At 47.1% G+C, this 22,647-nt stretch overlaps 1 protein-coding gene across 1 annotated transcript; it reads left to right on the forward strand.

The window, feature by feature from the left end:
* The first annotated feature begins 1,461 nt into the window (after window positions 1–1,461).
* LOC132385897 (zinc-binding protein A33-like) lies at window positions 1,462–20,423 on the forward strand. Its single transcript, XM_059958135.1, has 6 exons — window positions 1,462–1,873; window positions 2,559–2,654; window positions 3,058–3,291; window positions 5,098–5,120; window positions 5,208–5,326; window positions 15,344–20,423. Exons 1-6 carry the CDS (start codon window positions 1,463–1,465, stop codon window positions 15,895–15,897), a joined length of 1,437 nt encoding a protein of 478 aa, XP_059814118.1. The 5' UTR covers window position 1,462; the 3' UTR covers window positions 15,898–20,423.
* The last annotated feature ends 2,224 nt before the right edge of the window (window positions 20,424–22,647 follow it).

Below are 22,647 nucleotides of genomic sequence, written 5' to 3' on the forward strand. Positions count from 1 at the left end.
AAGGCTCACTGATCCTCGGGCTGGTCCCAGGACGCGCAGGAAAACGGACAGCGAGTGCTGCTGGAAGATCATCTATTCGGGGAAAGATGCCCGAAACTTGTTGGCCTGCCATCACATCGAGATGTCCGGAAAGCAGTGGTTCGCAACCTGGGGTCCACGGTTCCTGTTACTGGTATTGGTCTTTGGCATTAAAAAACGTTTGAGAACCGCTGTCGTACAGGAATACTGCCGACTGACACATTCCAGACTACAGGGACACTATTGGAACCACAGGGATCCTCTACACTGGACAGGGAGAGGCCGGGTTGGCTGAGGAAGCCTCACAGTTACTGTAGTAGTGAACCACCCCAGGGGGGCACATGGCTTCTCCTTTCAGCGCAGGACTTCAATCGTCTTCCAGGGGAAGGTCCTTCCGACTGCAGGGATGAGACCTTTGGAGATTCAGCTGACGTTTTTGTCGCTCCTGGTTTTTACAAGATGGGGTTGCTCACACACTAAACATAGAAATGGTCAGAATTTCCACTGAACACATCCAGCAAAACCATGTTGATTCCCGGAGCAAACACGAAGAAATATGCTGATGCTGGAAATTCAAACAACACACACAAAATGCTGGTGGGACACAGCAGGTCAGGCAGCATCTATAGGGAGAAGCACTGTCGATGTCAGGACTGACTGAAAGCAGAGATAGTAAGAGATTTGAAAGTAGGAGGAGGAGGGGGAAATGCGAAATGATAGGAGAAGACCGGAGGGGGTGGGGTGAAACAGAGAGCTGGAGAGGTGATTGGCAAAAGGGATGCAGAGCTGGAGAAGGGAAAGGATCATGGGACGGGAGGCCTCGGGAGAAAGAAAGTAGGAGGGGGAGCACCAGAGGGAGATGGAGAACAGGCAGTGATGGGGAGAGAGAAAGAAAAAAAGACAAACAACAAAATATGTCAGTGATGGGGTAAGAAAGGGAGGAGGGGCATTAATGGAAGTGAGAGAAGTCAATGTTCATGCCATCAGGTTGGAGGCTGCCCATGTGTTGTTCCTCCAACCTGTATGTGGCTCCATCTTGACAGTAGAGGAGTCCATGGATAGACATATCAGAATGGGAATGGGAAGTGGAATTAAAATGTGTGGCCACTAGGAGATCCTGCTTTCTCTGTCGGACCGAGCGTAGGTGTTCAGCGAAACGGTCTCCCAGTCTGCGTCGGGTCTGACCAATATATAAAAGGCCACACCGGGAGGACCGGACACAGTATACCACACCAGCTGTCCTGACGAAGGGTCTCGGCCCGAAACGTCGACAGTGCTTCTCCCTACAGATGCTGCCTGGCCTGCTGTGTTCCACCAGCATTGTGTGTGTGTTGTGTGATTCCCCGAGTCTGCAGCGCGCGCAGTGGACAATCCCGGTACTGCAGGGGATCAGCAGCTCCCCGAAAGTGAAAGCATTCTGAATCAGGAAGTGCCGGGAGTTAACATGGCTTCGAAAGGACCGGCCGAGAGTTGGACCGAGGAGGTAATTTGTCCCATCTGCCTGGATTTCTTCACCGATCCGGTTATACTGGAGTGTGGACACAACTTCTGTCGCTCTTGTATCACACGGTTTTGGGAAAGGGAGCAGAGAAACTCCTGCCCGGAATGTAGAGAGGAGTTTCCTGACCGCACCCTCAGGGCCAGTCGGGCCTTAGCAAATCTGGCTGAAAAAGCTCGAAATCTAAACCTGAATCCGAAAGGGAAGGAAAGTAAACTTCACTGCGAGGAACATGAGGAAGAACTGAAGCTGTTTTGTGAAACGGACAAGACACTGATCTGTGTGATCTGTGCAGCTGCGCAGGAACACAGAGAGCATCGATTTGTGCTGATTAAAGAAGCTGTTAAAAACTATAAGGTAAAAACTCACGTTAATTTAATACTTAACACATTTCCTTTGTCCTACATACCATCACACGAGCCTCCATAACCAACACATCACTCTCTGCAACTTCCGCCGTCTCCAACGGGATTCTAGCATCTCTCCGTCCCACAGCCCACCTCCTCACCCCGCAACTCTCCGCTCTCTATTCGGATCGCGGTCCACGTACTGTATCGCCCTGATCCACTCGCTCCTCCCCACTGATCTCTCTCCTGGCACTGACACCTGCAAGCGGGACAAGTGCTACACCTGATTCCTAACCTCCGCCCTCGTCACCATTCAGGGCCGCAAACAGCCCAGTTCCTCCCGTTTCTTCCATGATCGATTGTCCTCTCGTATTAGATTCCTTCTTCTCCAGCTCTTTACCTCTTCCACCTGTCCCCTCCCAGCTTCTCACTTCATCACCCTCCCCAACGTTCCCCCTCACGTTGTCTCACCCGTCAGCTGTTTCTCATCCCCAATCTTTTTATTTTGGCTTCTGTCCCATTCCTTCCCAGTCCTGATCAAGGGTCTCATCCCGAAACACCGACTGTCTATTTCCCCTGAATAGATGCTGCCTGACTCACTGAGTTCCTCCGGCATTTTGTGTGATAATCGGGTTTGATCACCTGTTTCTTTTGACGCATCTTTGTTTCTATTTCCTTCACTCTCTGACTTCCAGGATCAGCTAAAATCTTCCTTAGACTCTCTCACAAAAAAGAAATCAGACTTCCAGGAAAAAGAGCAGCAACAGAAAGAGAAGATTTCCGGAGTTCAGGTGAGGCTTCCTGAGCGGAATTTCTGATTTTACTGTCGAGTTTTGATCCATTTAATGCAGAATAGCCGAGTATCGCAGCTCCTGGGTTTGATCCTGACCTCTGCTGCTGTCTGTGTGGAGTTTGCATGCTCCCCCTGTGACCACAAGAGATTCCGACACATCTCAAGGACATGCCGGATGAATGGCTAATTACCGTTAGCCCTGTAAAGGTGGGGAGGATGTGTGTGAATCAGATGGGAGCTTATGGGTCAATAAGTGAGAATAGGTTCAAGAAAAACGTGAGTGAATGGTGTCGATGGGAATGCTCTCAGAAGTAGAATGGATTCCAATAGACTGAACTTAACGACAAAAGGAAACAAAACACAGCAATGCAGTATATTAATCTTCACCTTTCATTCGACAGGAACAGTCACGCATCTTTCAGTCCCACGTCACATCCCAGTTTGCTGAACTGCGCCAGATTATCACTGAGAAAGAGCAGAGCTTACTCAGGGATCTCAGGGAAGAAGAGAAGAGGATTCTCAATCCAATGGAGAAAAATCTGCGGGAGATTCAAGAGAATATAAGGATTATTCAGGAGGAAATCACTAAGTTAAAGGAACAGATGGATCAAAAAGACAGTGTGATATTTCTCAAGGTGAGGGATTATATTTCAATTTGTTTCTGTCAAAGGGCACTAAATGAACAGTGGTCTATTTGAAATAAACACAGCACAGAGGCCAATTCTAACAAATCAATTGCCGCTGCTGGCGACCTCACACAAGTTGTTATATTTGCATGACACGCCCCCCAATCACTGCAATGATGACATTTCAAAATGTCCAAGATACGCTTTCAGTCCTTCATTAGCAAAATACAATCTTGAAGCGATGAAACTTCAGGGTAATTCATTGTAAAGTAAGCTGCAACACAGCGGTCAAGAACAGAATGACATCCGCCCGTCCCCAGCTCAAAACTGCCCAGAACAAAGTACAGATACGTAACTTTTTCCCTTCGCCTTTACCACGTCCCCAATCACGTGACGAGTTACCATAATAAACACGTAACACAGAATACAATGCAGACAGAAAACAGACGTGTTGCTCCTACACACAGCATTTACAAATGGCAGTAAACTGTTTCTCACCAGACAATTGATGCATCTATTCAGGGTTGTTGTTGTCCAATAATAATAAGATTATTAAGGGATTGGACACGCTGGAGGCAGGAAGCATGTTCCCGCTGATGGGTGAGTCCAGAACTAGAGGCGACAGTTTAAGAATAAGGGGTAGGCATTTAGAACAGAGATGCGGAAAATCTTTTTCACCCAGAGAGTGGTGGATATGTGGAATGCTCTGCCCCAGAAGGCAGTGGAGGCCAAGTTTCTGGATGCTTTCAAGAGAGAGTTAGATAGAGCTCTTATAGATAGCGGGTTCAAAGGTTATGGGGAGAGGGCAGGAACGGGGTACTGATTGTGTATGATCAGCCATGATCACAGTGAATGGCGGTGCTGGCTAGAAGGGCCGAATGGCCTACTCCTGCACCTACTGTCTATTGTCCCAAAACTGGGCTTCCACGACTTCTGTACATCCTAGAACAGAATGCAAATCTTTCTGAAATTATTTACTCCAATCATAAAATAGAGCTGCTGACTGTTTCCTTAATTCTACGTTAAGTATCCTCTAAAACTCTCTTTAACTCCCAGTTCTAGTCACAGGCTGTGACTGTGTCTGGTGTGGTTGGTGTGAGGGTCTCTTTGTCAATCAGTGAGAACAAAGAATTTGACCCACACATCAGACTTACCTTCTGTATCCAGTTTCCATCAGATTAGGGAAACTATTACTGTCTCTTTACTTTTACAGATAACATTCAATCGTTCAAAACATAACCAGGCCATTCGGCCCATTTTCCCTCTCAATTTCCCTGCTTCACAATCCTCCACCCACCTACTCACCACAACCAGCAACAGAGCCTCGAACTCCCTGGTCTCTCACGTGTTTATCCAACCTCCCCATTACATTCAATCTCTGCCGTTCCATTTCTGCCATTTCCTGTGGCAGCGAGTTCCACATCCTCTTCACTAAATTTCTTATGGAGTTTGTTAAAATCATCTGGAATTACATCTCCCCACGTCTCCCCACGTCTCCCCATAAATAGAGGTACTTCCTCCACCCGCACACAATCACATACATCACTGAGCTGAAATTCTTCCATCCTATCACCCTGACGTCATATCCAGAGGATGATGCACAGCCTGTCCTGTCCTCCCTGTAAGTTTCTTCCTCTCAGTAATGGTCTGAAATTCGGAAACTTTCCCTGTCATTTACCCCGTGGTTATGTATTGTTCGTGTGTGTGGGTGACTGCGGGAGTGGGAATTTTCAACACCTTGTAATGATTTGGATGAAATTCAGGATGTGGACAGTAAGTCCAAGTCTAATCAGATTTGTGTTTTATTTATTTCAGGAGGAAGCTCGTCGGAACAGGAGGTAGGATATGCTCTTTACTGAAACCCTGAATGGATTTGTAAAATAGTTCAGAATAGCAATTTATAACCAGCAGTTTAATATTTACAGGATTAATGACGATATCCAGGAATTGTCAGTGACAGATGAGACCCTACCGGTTGAAAAATTCGATCACCCCTATTTGTTGAAAACAGTGCTGAGAGAAATGCTTGATGCTATTAATCAAGGTAAAACTTACAAAGATTCATTTCTCCTTGTTTATGTTAGTTTATGTCCATTTTAGTTCCAATCTGAGGCAAAGATTGTCTGTAATACTGGGCTGAAGGGGAACTGAAGTTTAATTGACATCAACCCCACCGACTGGGAGGCATCACTGTCACATGGTCAGCTAGAGATGTCAGACACCTGGACACACCAGCACAGGGTCACAATACAACCAATACACGTGTCTGGCAGATGAACCACTGTGTTCCAATCCCAGGCAAATGCACTAACACACCAGGACATAAGTTTAGATCTCCTAGAGGAATTGGGAATGTAATACTGACGATGATATTGTAGGGAATAAAAGCAGGTCTCAGTGTGGTGACCGGGATTGTCAGGAAAATACACAAGTCCTTCATGTGCCCTGTGAGTGCAGACTCTGACTGACACAGGTCTTCCCCCTTCCGGATCAGCAACTCTCACTGTTGTTAGAGGCAGAAGAGGGGAGTGGTCATGATCGGGGACTGAATCGTCAGGGGAACAGACAGAAGAATCTATTGATGTGAACGGGACACCCGAATGGTTTGTTGCCTCCTGGGTGCCAGGGTCAAGGATGCCTCGAATCGTGTCCGCAGCATTTTAGAGAGGGAGGGAAAGGAGCCAGATATCATGGTAAATTTGTGACACTGACATTGGGAGTAAAAGCAAAGAGGTCCTGAAAATAGAATTTGGAGAGCTTGGTAGAAAGCTCAGAAGCAGTACCCCCAGGGTTGTAATTTCTGGTTTGCTGCCTGTGGCACGTGCTGGTGAGGGGAGAAACAGGATAATGTGACAGATAAACATGGCTGAGAAGATGGTGCTGGGGACAGGGATTCAGGTTCTTGGATCATCGGGATCTGTTCTGGTGGAGGAATGACCTACTCAAAAGGGATGGGTCGCACCTGGACCCAAGGGAGAACAATATTCTCACTGAGAGGTTTGATAGAGCTGTCGGGGATGGTCTGAACTAATTTGGTGGGGCGGTGCTCAGGAACTTTAGTGAAGAGATAGGACTGATGGTAAAATGCAAAGATAGCGTGCAGTCAGACTGTCAGATACGGCGGACAGATGCGAGGACAAAATTGCATCGAGCAGGGTGAGTATTAGTGCATTAGGGATCAGAATTAAAAAGGGTAGCAGGTACAGTACACAAAGTGTTATATCTCAATGCATGGAGTATGAAAAATAAGGTGGATGATCTTGTTGCACCATTACCGATTGTTGGGTATGATGTTGTGGCCATCACTGATTCGTGGCTGAAGAATGGTTGTAGTTGGGAGCTGAATGTTCAAGTTTACACAATGTATCGGAGGAAGGAAGGAAGGCTGATGGGGTGGTGTGGCTCTGCTGGTAAATCAGCAGCAAGATGTGACATAGGATTGGAAGATGTTGAATCCTTGTGGGTTGAGGTAAGGAACTGCAAGAGTAAAAATGCCACTGTTGGCAGTAATATACAGGCCTCCCAACAGTCAGTGGGTTGGCACCCACAGATTAAAACTAGAAATAGAAACAGCTGATGAAAAGGACAATGTTATGATAATCATGGGAGATTTGAACATAGAGGTCAATTGGGAAAATCAGGTTAGTAAAGGATCTCAAGAGTGTGAGTTTGTTGAATGCAATGTCATGGCTTTCGAGAGCAGTTTGTCGTTGAGCCTACTCGGGGAACAGCTCTACTGGATTGTGTGTTATGTATTGAACCAGAGATGAGTAGTTAAAAGAAACCTTAGGAGGCAGAGCTCACAACATGACCGAGTTCAACTTGAAAATTGATAAGGCGAAAGTAAAGTCTGACATTGTAGTATTTCAGAGAAGTAAAAGAAATTACAGTGGTCTGAGAGAGGAGTTGGCCAAAGCAAATTGGAAGGAGATGCTGGCAGGGATGAGAGCAGAGCAGAAATGATGTCAGTTCTGGGAAAATGTGTAAGGTAAAGGATAGATGTATTCCAAAAATAAATAAATACTCAAATGGCAAAATAGTACAACCGTGGCTGACAACGGAAGGCAAGTTAATGTAAAGGCAAAAGAGAGGGCATACAACAAAACCAAAATTAGTAGGAAGACAGAGGATTGGGAAGCTTTTAAATACCTACAGAGAGGAACTGAAAGAATGATTGGGATGAAAAAATAAACAAGTAATTGATTTGAATTGAATTGACTTTATTACTTACATCCTTCATACACACGAGGATTGAAAATCTTTATGTTACATCTCCGTCTAAATGTGCAATTTATAGTAATTTATGATGAATAATATGTACAACAGGCTGGTTAATGTAACGTAGAAATACAGTTGTGTCCACATGAGTTAATCAGTCTGATGGCCTGGTTGAAGAAGCTGTCCCGGAGCCTGTTACTCCTGGCTTTTAATTTGTGGTTTAGAATAGCATTCAATCCAAGAGCAGGGATGTAATGCTGAGGCTTTATAAGGCACTGGTGAAGACTCACCTTGAGTATTGTGAACAATTTTGGGTTCCTCGTCTAAGAAAAGATGTGCTGGCATTGCAGAAGGTTCATTTCATAAGGATGACTCCAGGAATGAAAGAGTTATCATAACAGGAACGTTTGATTGCTCTGTGTCTGTACTCGCTGGTATTTAGAAAGATGAGTGGGGATCTAATTGAAACCTTTCAAATGTTGAACGTCCTAGACAGAGTAGATGTGGAAAGGATGTTTCCCATGGTGGTGGAGTTTAGGACAAGAGGGCACAGCCTCAAGATAGAGGGGGGTCTATTGAAAACAGATGCGGTGAAATTTGAGCCAGTGGCTGGTGAATTTGTGGAGCTTGTTGGGTGTATTTAAGGCAGAGCTTTAGATTGGACACAGCATCAAAGTTTACGTGGAGAAGACCAGATGGTGGGGCTGAGGAGGGAAAAAAAGGATCAGCCATGATTGAATGACAGAGCAGACTCGATGGGCAAATGGCCTAATTCTGCTCCTATGTCTTATGGTGATCAGACCACTACATTGAAGCATTGTGAGAATGAGCTCGGACACACCAACAAGCATTGACATGGGTCAAGATTTCATGTCGGGAGAAGCACACACAGCATAACCGGCCTGGCAAAGCTCCCTCACACACATACACAGGAAGGACTGGCAGATTGTGGTCAGAGCCTCAGCAATGTACGTTATTATTTCCCTCAGTAACCTAAAAAGCAATCTCTTTAGAGACAGTCATTTATTCATTTAAACAACTCAATCACTAGACATGAGATGACACACTGTAACATACAAACTCTTCAATGTGCACACTCTCCTTTAATGTGCGCGCGCACACACACACACACACACACACACACACACACACACACACACACACACACACACACACAATATACTATCAGAGTGTGACACACGGCCACAGAAATAGGCACAAATTCTCATTTAGAATTGAAACCTGCCGTCCTTACCCAGTCTGACTGTTCTGTGGCACTGAGCTGCCCTCTGACGTGACGTCACATCAACACTTCACAGACAGACTCCGGGATGAGATTCCTCAGGAGGATGATCTGGGAGGGTTTGATGGATGTTGAACTCACGGCCCACTTCATCAATCTGCAAGACTAAGATGTCTTCTTGAGCATGGTCCATTGGTGTGTGTTTGCCCCCCCCCCCCCCCCCATCCCTCTAACCATTTCCCATCTGTGCACCTGTCCAAAGTTATTTTAAAATACTTTATTTTTACCTGTTTCTACAGCGTCTGAGGGCAAATTCCATTCACCAACCTCCCTCTCTATGAGAATGTTACCCGATAGACCACTCAGAAAAATTTCCCGTCTCACATTCAGTCTGAGGCCTCTGGTTCTGTACTCCCATTTATTGGAAAAAGAAACTTTATTTAAGCTCCTTATGAATTATTTAACTCGATAAGGGGTCATACCTGAACATCCTACACTACAGCTGAATAGCCCAACCTTATCCACTCTCTGCTTTTAACCCAAGCCCCCCAGTCCTGGTAACATCCTCCTGAAGCCTCCTTTCCAGTGTAATAACATCCTCCCCATATTCGGGAACCGGAAATGCAGACAATGCTACAAGTGTGGTCTATCATCGACATCAAAGGCCTTGCTGAATTTCATGTGGACAGTGTGGAATAGGCTGATGAATACAGGACTGAAGGTGTTTTTTTAGATTGGGACAAGAAGGGCGGCGTGGGAGCTAAATTCTGAAGGAAGGCAGTTTTTTAAAAAATCTTCACGTACAAGAACGGAGAGACTGCGCAGGACAGCGCGGAGAGTTTAAAAAGATGACCGCGGGCAGCGGAGTGGGTGGCAGCAGAGTGTAGGGCTTTGGCTCAACGGGCTCAGGCGGTAACGGGAAGAGGCGAGAGCGAGGCACCGACTCTTTTTCTCCCCTTGGCAAATTGGCCCGGACGAACAGGGGAACAGCAGGGCACATTAGCCAATGGTTTAAAAACTTTGTGTGCTTGGGGAAGTAAGTGGGTGAGTAGACCTATCTTTCTTGGTAGAATTAGGTAGCATGACTGCAGGGTCAGTGCTTTGTTCAGGGTGTCAGATGTGGGAATCCTGGGAGACCTCCAGCCTCCCTGATAGCCACATCTACACCAGGTGAACCGAGATTCAGCTTCTCGGAGACCGTGTTAGGGATCTGGAGCTGCAGCTTGATGACCTACTGCTTATTAGAGAAAATGAAGCGACAGGAGCTACAGGGAGATAGTCATCCATGGGCTACAGGGGTCAGAAAACTGGGTGACTGTCAGGAGAGGGAAGGGAAATGCATGGATAATTGAGAGCACCCCTGTGGCTGCCCCCCTCAGCAACAAGTATATCGTTTCGGATGCTGTTGAGGGGGTTGACCTGACAGGGGACGGCCATGGTGATCGGGTGCCTGACACTGTTGTGCAGGAGGGAAGTAGGGAGAAGAGGAATTCGGTAGTCATAGGGGATTCCATAGTCAGGGGAACAGACAGGAGATTCTGTGAGCCTGGTAGAGATACCCGCATGGTGTGCTGCCTCCCAGGTGCCAGAGTACGGGATGTCTCGGATCGGGTCCAGAATATCCTGAAGGGAGAGGGCGAGCAGCCAGCTGTCTTGGTACATGTTGGTACCAATGACATAGAGAGGAAAAGGGAGGAGGTCCTGAAGAGAGATTTCCGGGAGTTAGGAATGAAGCTGAGAAGCAGGACCTCCAGGGTAATAATCTCAGGATTGCTACCTGTGCCACGTGCTAGCGAGGGCAAGAATAGTAGGATCAGGCAGATGAATGTGTGGCTGAGAGACTAGTGCAGGAGGCAGGGCTTCAGATTCTTGGATCATTGGGATCTCTTCAGGGGGAAGTATTACCTGTTCATAAAGGACGGGTTACACCTGAACTCGAAGGGGATCAAGATCATAGCGGGAATGTTTAATAGAGCTGTTAGGGAGGGTTTAAACTAATTTGGCAGGGGGATGGGATACCGGAATGATAAAGTGGAGGAGGGGGAAAACAGAAATAAATCTAAGATAGTGAGCAGTAAAGATGTCAGAAAGGACAGGCAGGTGATGGGGCAAATTTGCAGCCACTGGGATGAGTTGCAGTGCAATCAAAACAAAAAGTATCAAATACTGGACTTAAGGTGTTGTCCTTAATATACACAGCATAAGGAATAAGGTGGATGATCTTGTCGTACAGCTACAGATTGGCAGGTACAATTTTGTGGCCATCACTGAGACGTGGCTAAAGGATGTATGTCTCTGAGAGCTGAACGTCCAAGGATACACGGTGTATTGGAAGGATAGGCAGGTAGGCAAAATTGGGGGCATGGATTTATTGGTAAGAAATTATATTAAATCGTTAGAAAGAGGTGAAGTAGGATCAGAAGAATATTTATGGGTTGAGCTAAGAAATCGCACGGGAGAAAGAACCTCCTAACAGCTGCAGTGAGGTGGACTACAAATTACAACAGGAAATAGAAGGGCAGTGTTATGAGAATTGTGTGGGATTTTAACATGCGAGGGGATTTGGAAAATGAGGTTGACACTGGATCTCAAGAAAGGGAATTTGTAGAAAGTCCACGAGATGGGTTTTCACAATAGCTTGTTGTTGAGCCCACTAGGGGATCAGAACTACTGGATTGGATATTGTGTAATGAACCAGAGGTGATTAGAGATTCAGGTGAAGGAACCGTTAGGAGGCAGTGATCGTAACATGATTGAGTTCACTGTAAAATTTGAGAAAGAGAAGCAGAAATCCGATGTGTCGGTATTGCAGTGGAGTAAAGGAAATTACAGTGGCATGAGAGATGAACTGGCCAAATTTGACTGGGAAGGGACACTAGCGGGAGGACGGCAGAGTAGCAGTGGCTGGAGTTTATGTGCGATGTGAGGAATGTGCAAGACAGATATATTCCAAAAAAGAAGAAATTTTCGAATGGAAAATGGTTGCGACCGTGGCTGATAAGAGAAGTCAAAGCCAAAGTAAAAGCAAAGGAGAGGGCATTCAAGGAAGCAAAAATTAGTGGGAAGACAGAGGATTGGGAAGTTTTTAAAAGCTTACAAAAGGAAACTAAGAAGGCCATTAAGAGGGAGAAGATGAACTATAAAATGAAGCTAGTAAATAATATCAAAGAAGATACTAAAAGCTTTCTCAAAGATATAAAGAGTAAAAAATGGGTGAGAGTTGATATAGGACAGATAGGAAATGATGCTGGAGAAATTGTAATTGGAGATAAGCAGATGGCTGAGGAACCAAATGAGTATTTGCATCAGTCCTCACTGAGGAAGATATCAGCAGTATACCGGACACTCAAGGGTGTCAGGGATGAGAAGTGTGCGCAGTCACAATTACGACAGAGAAAGTACTCAGGAAGCTGAATAGTCTAAGGGTAGATAAATCTCCAGGACCAGATGGAATTCACCCTTGTGTTTTGAAGGAAGTAGCTGTGGAGAATCCGGAGGCATCAGCAATGATCTTTCAAAAGTCAATAGATTCGAGCATGGTTCCGGAGTGGTGGAAAATTGCAAATGCCACTCTAGTATTTAAGAAGGGGGCAAGGAAGCAAAAAATGAATTATAGACCTATTACCTTGAGAAATGGTTGGGAAGTTTCTGGAGTCAATTGTCAAGGATGAGGTTACGGAGTACCTGGAGGCATATGACAAGATAGGCCAAACTCAGCATGGATTCCTTAAAGGAAAATCCTGCCTGACAAACCCATTGAAATTTTTTGAGGTAATTACAAGTAGAGTAGACAAGGGAGATGCAGTGGATGTTGTGTATTTGGATTTTCAGAAGGCTTCTGACAAGGTGCCACACTTGAGGCTGCGAAGCCCATGGAATTATGGGAAAGTTATGGACATCGATAGAGCGTTGGCTGATTGGCAGGAAACAGAGAGTGGGAATAAAGGGATCCCATTCTGATTGTCTGCCAGTTACCATTGGTGTTCCACAGGGGTCCGTGTTGGGGGCAATTCTTTTTACATTGTATATCAATGATTTGGATTATGGAATAGATGGCTTTGTGGCTAAGTTTGCTGATGATACAAAGATAGGTGGAGGGGACGGTAGTGCTGAAGAAACAGAGAGTCTACAGAGAGACTTGGATAGATTGGGAAAATGGTCAAGGAAGTGACAAATGAAATACAGTGTTGAAATGTGTATGGTCATGCACTTTGGTAGAAGAAATAAACGGGCAGGCTATTATTTAAATGGAGAGAGAATTTAAAGTTCTGAGATGCAACGGGACTTGGGAGTGCTCGTGCAGGATACCCTTAAGGTTAACCTCCAGGTTGAGTCGGTGGTGAAGAAGGTAAATGCAATGTTGGCATTTATTTCCAGTGGAATAGAATATAAAAGCAAGGATGTGATGTTGAGGCTCTATAAGGAACTGGTAAGACCTCACTTGGAGTACTGTGTGCAGTTTTGGGCTCCTTATTTCAGAAAGGATGTTCTGACATTGGAGAGGGTTCAGAGCAGATTCACTAGAATGATTCCGGGAATGAGAGGGTTAACATCTGAGGAACATTTGACCACTCTTGGACTGTACTCCGTGGAGTTTAGAATGAGGGGAAACCTCACAGAAACATTTCGAATGTTAAAAGGCGTGGATAGAGTGGATGTGGCACAGTTGTTTCCCATGGTGGGGGAGTCTAGTACAAGAGAACATGACTTAAGGATTGAAGGGCGCCCATTCAGAAGGGAGATGCGAAGAAATTTTTTAGCCAGAGGGTGGTGAATCTGTGAATTTCTTGTGGCAGTGGAGGCCAGGTCATTGGGTGTATTTAAGGCAGAGATTGATCAGTATCTGAGTAGCCAGGGCATCAAAGGTCATAGTGAGATGGTGGGAGAGTGGGACTAAATGGGAGAATGGATCAGCTCATGATAAAATGGCGAAGCAGATTCGAAGGGCCGAATAGCCGGATTCTGCTGCTTTGTCTTATGGTCATATTTGAATGCACCAGTATAAGAATCTTGTAGTACAGGTAGAGTTTGGCAGGTACAACCTTAGGCAGGTACGACTTTGGTTGAAGAAATAAAGACATAGACAATTCTGTAAACAGTGCCTATTTTCAAAAATCAGAGGTGCAAAAGGACATGGGTGTCCTTGTGCAGGATTCCCTGAAGGTTAATTTGCAGTTTGTGTCGGTGATAAGATTGGCAAACTCAATGTTTGCTTTCATTTCGAGAGGATTAGAGTACAAGAGCAAGGGTGTAATTCTGAGGTTTTATAAGGCATTGGTCAGACCACACTTAGAGTATTGTGAGCAGTTTTGGATCCCTTCTATCGGAAAACATGTACTGGCATTGGAGGGGGTGCAGAAGATTCACAGGAATGATTCTGGGAATGAAAGCGTTAACATATGAGGCGTGTTTGATGGTTCTGAGCCTGTACTCACGGGGGTTTAGCAGAATAGCTGATTTATTATCCCCATCAAACCTATTCTCCTGCCTCCTCCACATAAATTTTGAGACTCTGACTAATCAAGAAGTTTACTTATTAACTTCTTCTTTAAAAATCAAACAGGAGAAAATCTGCAGATGCTGGTAATCAAAGCTACACAGGTCCTGATGAAGGGTCTCGCCAGATCTCTCTGACACCTGTCTGGAGAGAGTTGATGTTGGGAGGATGTGGGTGGGTCGAGAACGGTAAGCACAGCCTCCGACTATAGGGGTGTCCATTTAGGACAGAGATGAGGAGGAATTCCTTTATCCACAGGATAGTGAACCTGCCACAGGCAGCTGTGGAGGCCAAATAATTAAGGAGATTTAAAGCAGAGTAACACACACAAATTGTCGGGGGAACAGCAGGCCGGGAAATTTCTATGGAAAAGAGTAAACGGTCGACGGTTCAGACTGAAACACTTCATCAGGACCTGTGTTGCTTAAGGGTTCCTGCAAATTCATCCCCTGTCCTAATGAGGGGCTGCGGGGGATGGGGTTGTGGGAAAGGGGACAAAGTCATCCTCATCTGCCATCTTTGCCCCCTCCAGCTTCTCATTACGTCTACACACACAGTTCACCCACAGGCTTTCCACCCCACCCCCTCCTGGTTCAATCTGCCATTCATCTCTCCGCTACTGGTTCCCATTATCACCTCCTTTAATGTCTCAAACCATCACACTCACAGATGAAAGTGAACATTGTATGACGGGCCTGTTCCTGTGCTGTACTGCTCGATGTTCTCTGTTCCCGGTTTTGAAGAATGAGAGGAGATCTCAGGGATCAACAGGCAGGAGTCAGGGAGTATGTTTCCCCTGTTTGAGGAGTCAAGGGCCAGGGGTCTCTCTGCTCTCCGTCCAGCGTAAAAGCCTTGGCGAAACATTAGTTGTCCATCCGCTTTCGTCGGGTCAAACGACGGTGAAGGTTCTTGTCGGCCGCTCGACTGCGCCTGAGGCCCAGCGGCCTGTCCACCAGTCCCAGGTGACTGCTGCCCGAGTATCCTCCCCCCCCCCCGATCCCCGGGGCCGCGCTGTCCGAGTCTCCCCCCGATCCCCGGGACCGCGCTGTCCGAGTCTCCCCCCGATCCCCGGGGACTCTCTAATTCTCTGTATCTCCCCCCAGTCTCTGTCACCCTGGATGTGGAAACGGCGAATCCGTGTCTCGAGGTGTCTGAGGATCGGAAGAGTGTGAGATGTACCGGGACCCGCAGGAATCTCCCTGACACCGGGAAGAGATTCACATACTGGGCTTGTATGCTGGGATCGGAGGGATTCACATCGGGGAGACATTACTGGGAGGTGGAGGTGACGGGGAATCGGGTCTGGTGTCTGGGAGTCGCCGCAGAGTCTGTGGAGAGGAAGGGATGGTTCAGTCTGAGTCCGGAGACCGGATTCTGGGTCATCGGGCGGAATGGTGACGTGTTACATCGGGATTATGACGTGTTCCGTGTTCTCCCCTCCCCCGAGTCCCGTCTCGCTGCCGGTCCCATCCCCGGGAGGGTGGGAGTTTATCTCAGTTACGAGTCCGGGACAGTTTCATTTTACAACGCGGAGACCAAGTCCCATCTCCACACCTTCACTGGGAATCAATTCACCGGGAAACTTTATCCTCTCTTCCGGACTCGGGATGGAAAACAGTGCCTGAGAATCTGCTCCGGTTCCGCTCCGGGTCTGTAAACGGGTCGGGTCCCGGGACCGGCGTCAGGAGTAAAGTCCCTGTAAATATAAATGTGCGGAGAGTGCAGCTAAATACGTGGCTAAGGAGATTGTGCAGGAGGGAGGGCCTCGGCGCCCACAAGGACGGGTGTGATTCCCCTTCGTGCCTCGGTGGGTCTGTTTCGGCTACGTCTGTGGTGGCTGACGAAACATGCTTTGACAGGGAGCGAGCGAGGATCAATGACTACAACTCCCAGAAGGCCCCACTGATGACGTTGAGATGTTGTTTAGGGATAAGGTATAAAAGCAAAATGGAGGAAAATGTAATGCATTACGTTTTCTCTACTGTGTCGTGCCTTCAAAGAGAGATTCCAGCGAGCAATAGATAGAACACAGAACAATACATCACAGTACAGGCCCTTCGGCCCACGATGTTGTGCCGACCCTTAAACTCTGCCTCCCTAAGCTTAAATTCCTCCAGTTACCTGTCTAGTAGACTCTTAAACTTCACTAGTGTGTCTGCCTCCACCACTGACTCGGGCAGTGCATTCCACGCACCAACCACTCTCCGAGTATAAAATCTTCCTCTCATATCCCCTTGAACTTCCCTCCCCTTACCTTAAAGCCGTGTCCTCTTGTATTGAGCAGTGGTGCCCTGGGGAAGAGGCGCTGGCTATTAATTCCCCTTAATATCAACTATACCTCTATCATTTCTCCTCTCATCCTCCTTCTCTCCAGAGAGTAAAGCCCTAGCTCCATTAATCTCTGATCATAATCTATACTCTCTGAACCAGACAGCATTCTGGTAAATCTCCTCTGTACCCTTTCCAGTGCATCCACAACCTTCTTATAGTGAGGTGATCAGAACTGGACAGAGTACTCCAAGTGTGGCCCAACCTGCGTTTTACAGAGCTGCATCATTACATAGCGACTCTTAAACTCTATCCCTCGACATGAAAGTTAACACCCCATAAGCTTTTTTATCTACTCTGCCTACCTGTGAGGCAACTTTCAGGGATCTGTGGACATGTAGCCCCAGATCCCTCTGCTCTTCCACACTTCCAAGTATCCTGCCATTTACTTTGTACTCTGCCTTGGAGTGTGTTCTTCCAAAGTGTACCATCTCATACTTCTCCAGGTTGAACTCTATCTGCCACTTCTCAGCCCACTCCTGCATCCTATCAATGTCTCTCTGCAATCCTTGACAATCCTCTGAACTATCCACAACACCACCAACCGTTGTGTCTTCTGCAAACTTGCTAACCCATCCTTCTACCCCCACACTCAGGTCGTTAATAAAAATCACGAAAAGTAGGGATCCCAGAATTGATCCTTGTGGGACACTATTAGTCACAACCCTTCAATCCGAATGTAATCCCTCCACCACAACTCTGCTTTCTGCAGGCAAGCCAATTCTGAATCCACCTGGTCAAACATCCCTGGTTCCAATGCCTTCTGACTTTATGAATAAGCTATGTCGATCACATCCACTGCACTACCCTCATCTATATGCCTGGTAACCTCTTAAAAGAACTCTATCTTAAAAGACTGTCCCTACTTCCCTTTTTGAACAATGGGACAACATTCGCCAACCTCCAATCCTCCTGTAACATTCCCATGGACAATGAGGACATAATGATCCTAGCCAGAGGCTCAGCAATCTAATTCCTCGCCTCGGATCCAGAACTGGAATGTGGCACAGCGAGAAGATGAAGAGATTCATTTCTGCAGGTCAAATTTGAACACAGAATATAATATTAATGGGAAGACTCTTGGCTGTGTGGAGTGTCAGAGATCTTGGGGTCCGAGTCCATGCGACACTCAAAGCTGCCGTGGAGGTTGGCAGTATTGTTAGGAAGGGTTCTGGTGTGATGGTCTTCATCAACCGAGGGATTGAGTTCAAGAGCTGTGAGGTGATGTTGAAGCTATATTTCTCCTAACCTGTACATAAGTAATTGTACCCCAACACGGCAGGGCTGTGGGCTTAGTTGGACTCCACTTGGGAGTCCTGTGTTCAGTTCTGGTGGCCTCACTACAGGAAGGATGTGGGTACTATAGAGAGTGTAGCGTAGATTCACAAGGATGTTGCTCTTGGATTGGAGAGCATGCCTTATGAGAATCGATTGAGTGAACTTGGCCTTTCCTTCTTGGAGCGACGGAGGATGAGAGGTGACCTGATAGAGGTGTATAAGATGATGAGAGGCTTTGACCATGTGGATAGCCAGAGGCATTTTCCTAGGCTTGAAGTAACTAACACGATGGGACGTAGTTTTAAGCTGCTTGGAAGTCGGTACCGAGGGAAAGTCAGGGGTAAGTTCCTTACTCAGAGAGTGGTGGATGCATGGAATGGGCTGCTGGCAATGGTGGTGGAGGTGGATACAATAGGATATTTTAAGAGATTCTTAGATAGGTTCATGGAGCTTAGAAACTTAGAGGGATATGCGATCAGGAAATCCAAGGCAGTCTCTAGAGTAGGTTACATGATCGGTACAACATTGTGGGCTGAAGAGCCTGTAATGTGCTGTAGATTTCTGTGTTCTGTGTCAAAGACAGGCAGAGGGATTAGTTGAAATGGACTGGAGGACGGTATGGAAAGGTTGGGCCGAAGGGCCTGTGTTAGTGCCGTAAGGGAGGGGTTCTGTCCCAACCATCGACTCTGTTCCCCTCAACAGATGCTGCCTGACTTGACAACGTTCTTGAAAAGTTGTATTCAGTTCCGCTTAGCATTCTGTACAAAGGATGTTTTGTGCTGGAAGAGTGCAGAGGAGATTCATCATGATTGAGGGGGCTTGTGTTCATAAGTCCATAAGGCATAGGAACAGAATTAGGCCATTCAGCACATTGAGTCAGCCAACTTTCCATCATGGCTGATCCCAGATCGCACTCAATTCCAGATATTTGACCTCCCGCCATATCCTTTAATACCCTGACCGATCAGGAAACGATCAAATTCTGACTTGAATATACCCACACACTCGGCCTCTACCGCAGTCTGTGGCAGAGCATTCCACAGATCCAATACACCTTGGCTAATAAAAAAAAAGCTGCTTACCTCTGTTTGAAAAGGTGGCCCCTCAACTTTGTGGCTGTGCCCCACCACAGGAAATACCTTCTCCACATCCAACTTATCCAGTCCTTTCAACATTCGGTAGGTTTCAATGAGATGCCCCCGCATTTGTCTGAGTTCCAGTGAGCACAGGGTCAAAGCTGCCAAGTGCTCCTCATATTTTAACCCCTTCATTCCCGAAATCATCTTTCTGAACCTCCTCTGGACTCTCTCCAATGACAACACATCCTGTCTGAGATGTGGGGCCCAACACTGTTGACAATACTCCAAGTGTGGCCTGAATGAGATTAGACATTGTTGATCTACAGGGGGATCTACAGGGGAATTCATAACTCCCAGATAGTGATTCCATTGTCAGGCAGTTACGTGGCAGTTGTATAAATCTCTAGTTTAACCACATCTGGAGAATTGCATTCGAATACAGGAATAATGCGGAGGTTTTGGATGGTGAGTGGAAGATGCTTAACAGGATGCTGCCTGGATAAAGTGAGACTGGACAATCTCGGGGAATTTTTTCCGGAGTGGCAGAAGCTGAGGGAAGTCTGACAGACGTTTACAGGAATGTGAGAGACACAGACAGAGTGGACAGCCGGGATTTTTTCTCTAAGGAGGAAATGTCCAATGCCAGTGGGCATGCACTTCAGGAGAAAGTGGGAACACATCCTCATTGGTCCTTTTTGCACTATTGAATAATTTTGTGATTTAGTGTAATTTTGTCTTTTCTCTGCATAGCTGCTGTTGAAAAAAACTATTAAAAAAGTCAACGATGTTAAAAACCTGACTCAGAATGGTTAAAGGAGATTTGCGTTTCAAGTTTTGTTTTTCATTCCCATAGTGGTGGGTGTCTGGAGTGAATATCGTGTGGTGGTGGAGGCAGATGTGATAGAAGCTATAAGGAACCACGCGAATGTGAGGGGAATGGAGGGATGTGTTCCTTGTGTAGGCAGAAGAGATTGGTTTAGTAAGGCATGAAGTGACCAGTTCAATTGGTTCAGAACAACACAGTGAGCAGAAGGGCCTGTTCAAGGACAAGTACAGCAAGCAGAGGAGGTAAACTGGATAAAGTGATCCCACTCAGAGAACAGACTGTGACGTCAGTGGATATATGTCGTCACCACAGCTCTCTCACCAAAGATACTTCACTGCTGGATAAAATGAAGTTTGTGATGTTTATAACCAATGTGGTGAATTGTCCTGCTCAGACATCTTATCCTGCTGAGGAAATTAAAATTATTGTGAAAGCTGCAGAAAGGTGTCTCGGTGTATCTGGTGTTTTGTGGGAAGCTTTAAATGAAGTTTTGTTGGGTGGGGTATCTGTATCCCAGTCTACTTGTGAACATACATAATAGTATTAAAATATATCAAGGAAATGCAATAAATCTGATTTATAATGTTTAAGACTTTAAGAAGTTTATTTCTGATTTTCAGATTCTTCCAATGTTATATCTGTTCAGGAAACTTGCACATTTTAGGTTTTTATTCCTGTGCAGGATTATATTGTCGTTTGGCTTGACAGGTTAGTTGGTAGAGGGGTGGTGTTGCCAGATTTATAAGGAAAGGGGCCGGGTATAGAGTGGTGAATGGGAATAAAATGTATGACGCACTTGTAGTAGAAATTCTTGATTCAACAGGTATGTATATAATTTTCTTGTGTGAAAATATTAACTTTTTGAATCGTATTTGGAGGTTTGGCCATCCACTTTCCTCATGGAAAGTGGTTGTTGTCATAGTGTCCATTCTAAAACCTGCAACTCCCCGTCTGACCCTCCTTGTCATGAACGTCTCTTTTATGAAAACTTGTGGAATGTGTGGTAATCGAGAGTTTGCATTATATTTTTGATGGAAGTGTTGATCTCACGTTTTATCAGTCGGGAATTCGGAAAAGTTTCGAATCAGCTTTGTGTTTGGAAGATTATTTTAGGAAACACAGTTAAATAAAGATCAACGCGTACAAACAAGCTGGAGGAACTCAGCAGGTCAGGCAGCGTCCGTGGAAACGAGTCAACGTTTCGGGCCGAGGCCCTTCGCCAGGACTGAAGAAGGAGGGGGCAGGGGCCCTACAAGGAAGGAGGGTGAGGGTGGGAAGGAGAAGGCTTGTAGGTGCCAGGTGAAAAACTACTCAGACGAAAGATCGAGGGGTGGGGAGTGGAAGCAGGGAGGGGATAGGCAGGAAAGTGAAGAGGGAATGTTAAGGGGAAAGCACTATGGGTAGTAGAGGAAGGCAGAATCATAAGAGAGGTGGTAGGCAGCTGGAAGAGGAGGCAGAGTGAAAGTGGGATGGGGGAAGGGAGGGGGAGGGAATTACCGGAAGTTGGAGAATTTGGTGTTCATGCCAAGGGGCTGGAGACTATCCAGACGGTATATGGGTTTAGCCTCATCATGGCAGTAGGGAGGCCATGTATGGACATATCCGAATGGGAATGTGAAGGAGAGTTGAAGTGGGTGGCGACCGGGAGATCCTGTCTGTCGTGGCGGACGGAGCGGAGGTGCTCGACGAAGCGATCCCCCAATCTGCCTCGGGTCTCACCGATGTTGAGGAGGCCGCACCGGGAGCACCGGATGCAATAGATGACCCCAACAGACTCACAAGTGAAGAGTTGCCTCACCTGGAAGGACTGTTGGGGCCCTGAATGGTGGTAAGAGAGGAGGTGTAGGGACAGGTGTAGCACTTACGCTTGCAGGGATAAGTACCCGGTGGGAGATCTGTGGGGAGGGACGTGTGGACCAGGCAGTGGCGGAGGGAACGATCCCTGCGAAAAGCAGAGAGGGGTAGAGAGGGAAAGATGTGCTTAGTGGTGGGGTCCTGTTGAAGGTTGCGGAGAATTATATGCTGGATCCGGAGGCTGGTGGGGTGGTAGGTGAGGACGTGGGGTGATGGGGTGAGGGCCGGAATGCATCCGGTGCTCCCGGTGTGGCCGTCCACACCGCAATGCCATTACCTCTGGAGTCAGTGGAGATTTGGATTGGTCCGGTGGGGTTTTGGAGGGGGAGGGTTAATGCTGCCAGCTCGGCAAGTTGACTGGAACCCCCCTCCCTCTCTGTGGTAAATTTTGCCCGTGGCGGGATGAAGTGCTGACGCTGTCCACAATGGTCTCCCCCTTTACAGCGGCTTGAGCCGACTGTGAACCAGGCGTGCAGTTTGTCGTCGGGATGGAGGGAATCGAGGTGTTGACCCCAACACGCTGAGGAGGGTTGTACCTTGGGGATGTCCGGGGCAGGGTTCTGGGACTGGGGGAAAGCCATGACTTGTTCATGGAGGCGGCTGACCCCTTCAGGACCGGGTTCGGCCCGCTCAGCAATGTAGCTTCCACTGGACAATGGAGGACGGCCCTCTTTGTGGGAGGAATCAGGGGACGTGACCCATCGCATTATGGGGAGGTGGGAGCGGAGGACGACAGGGTCGGTGCCTGTTTGGTGTTCTGTGTCGATGAACGCCAGGTATCGGGCGAGTAGCTGGCGCTCGAAGGGGCTGAAGCGCGCTATGCGGCGGGATTGCCTGGGAGGATGGTGTGCTGGGCACCTGTATCGACAAGTGCCATCCACCTCTGCGTGTTTCCCTTTCCCCAGTGCACTACGACAGGTATATGTGGCCTCAGGTCCCCCGGGTGGGAGAGGGCCAGAGAGCAAATGCCCCGGGGGCCCTGGCCTTCATCCTATGGGGGGGGGGGGGCGGAGAGGGTCTGTCACCCCTGTGGTGAGGTGCC

The sequence above is a fragment of the Hypanus sabinus genome (genome assembly GCF_030144855.1).
Source record: "Hypanus sabinus isolate sHypSab1 chromosome X2 unlocalized genomic scaffold, sHypSab1.hap1 SUPER_X2_unloc_4, whole genome shotgun sequence".
Taxonomy (NCBI): domain Eukaryota; kingdom Metazoa; phylum Chordata; class Chondrichthyes; order Myliobatiformes; family Dasyatidae; genus Hypanus; species Hypanus sabinus.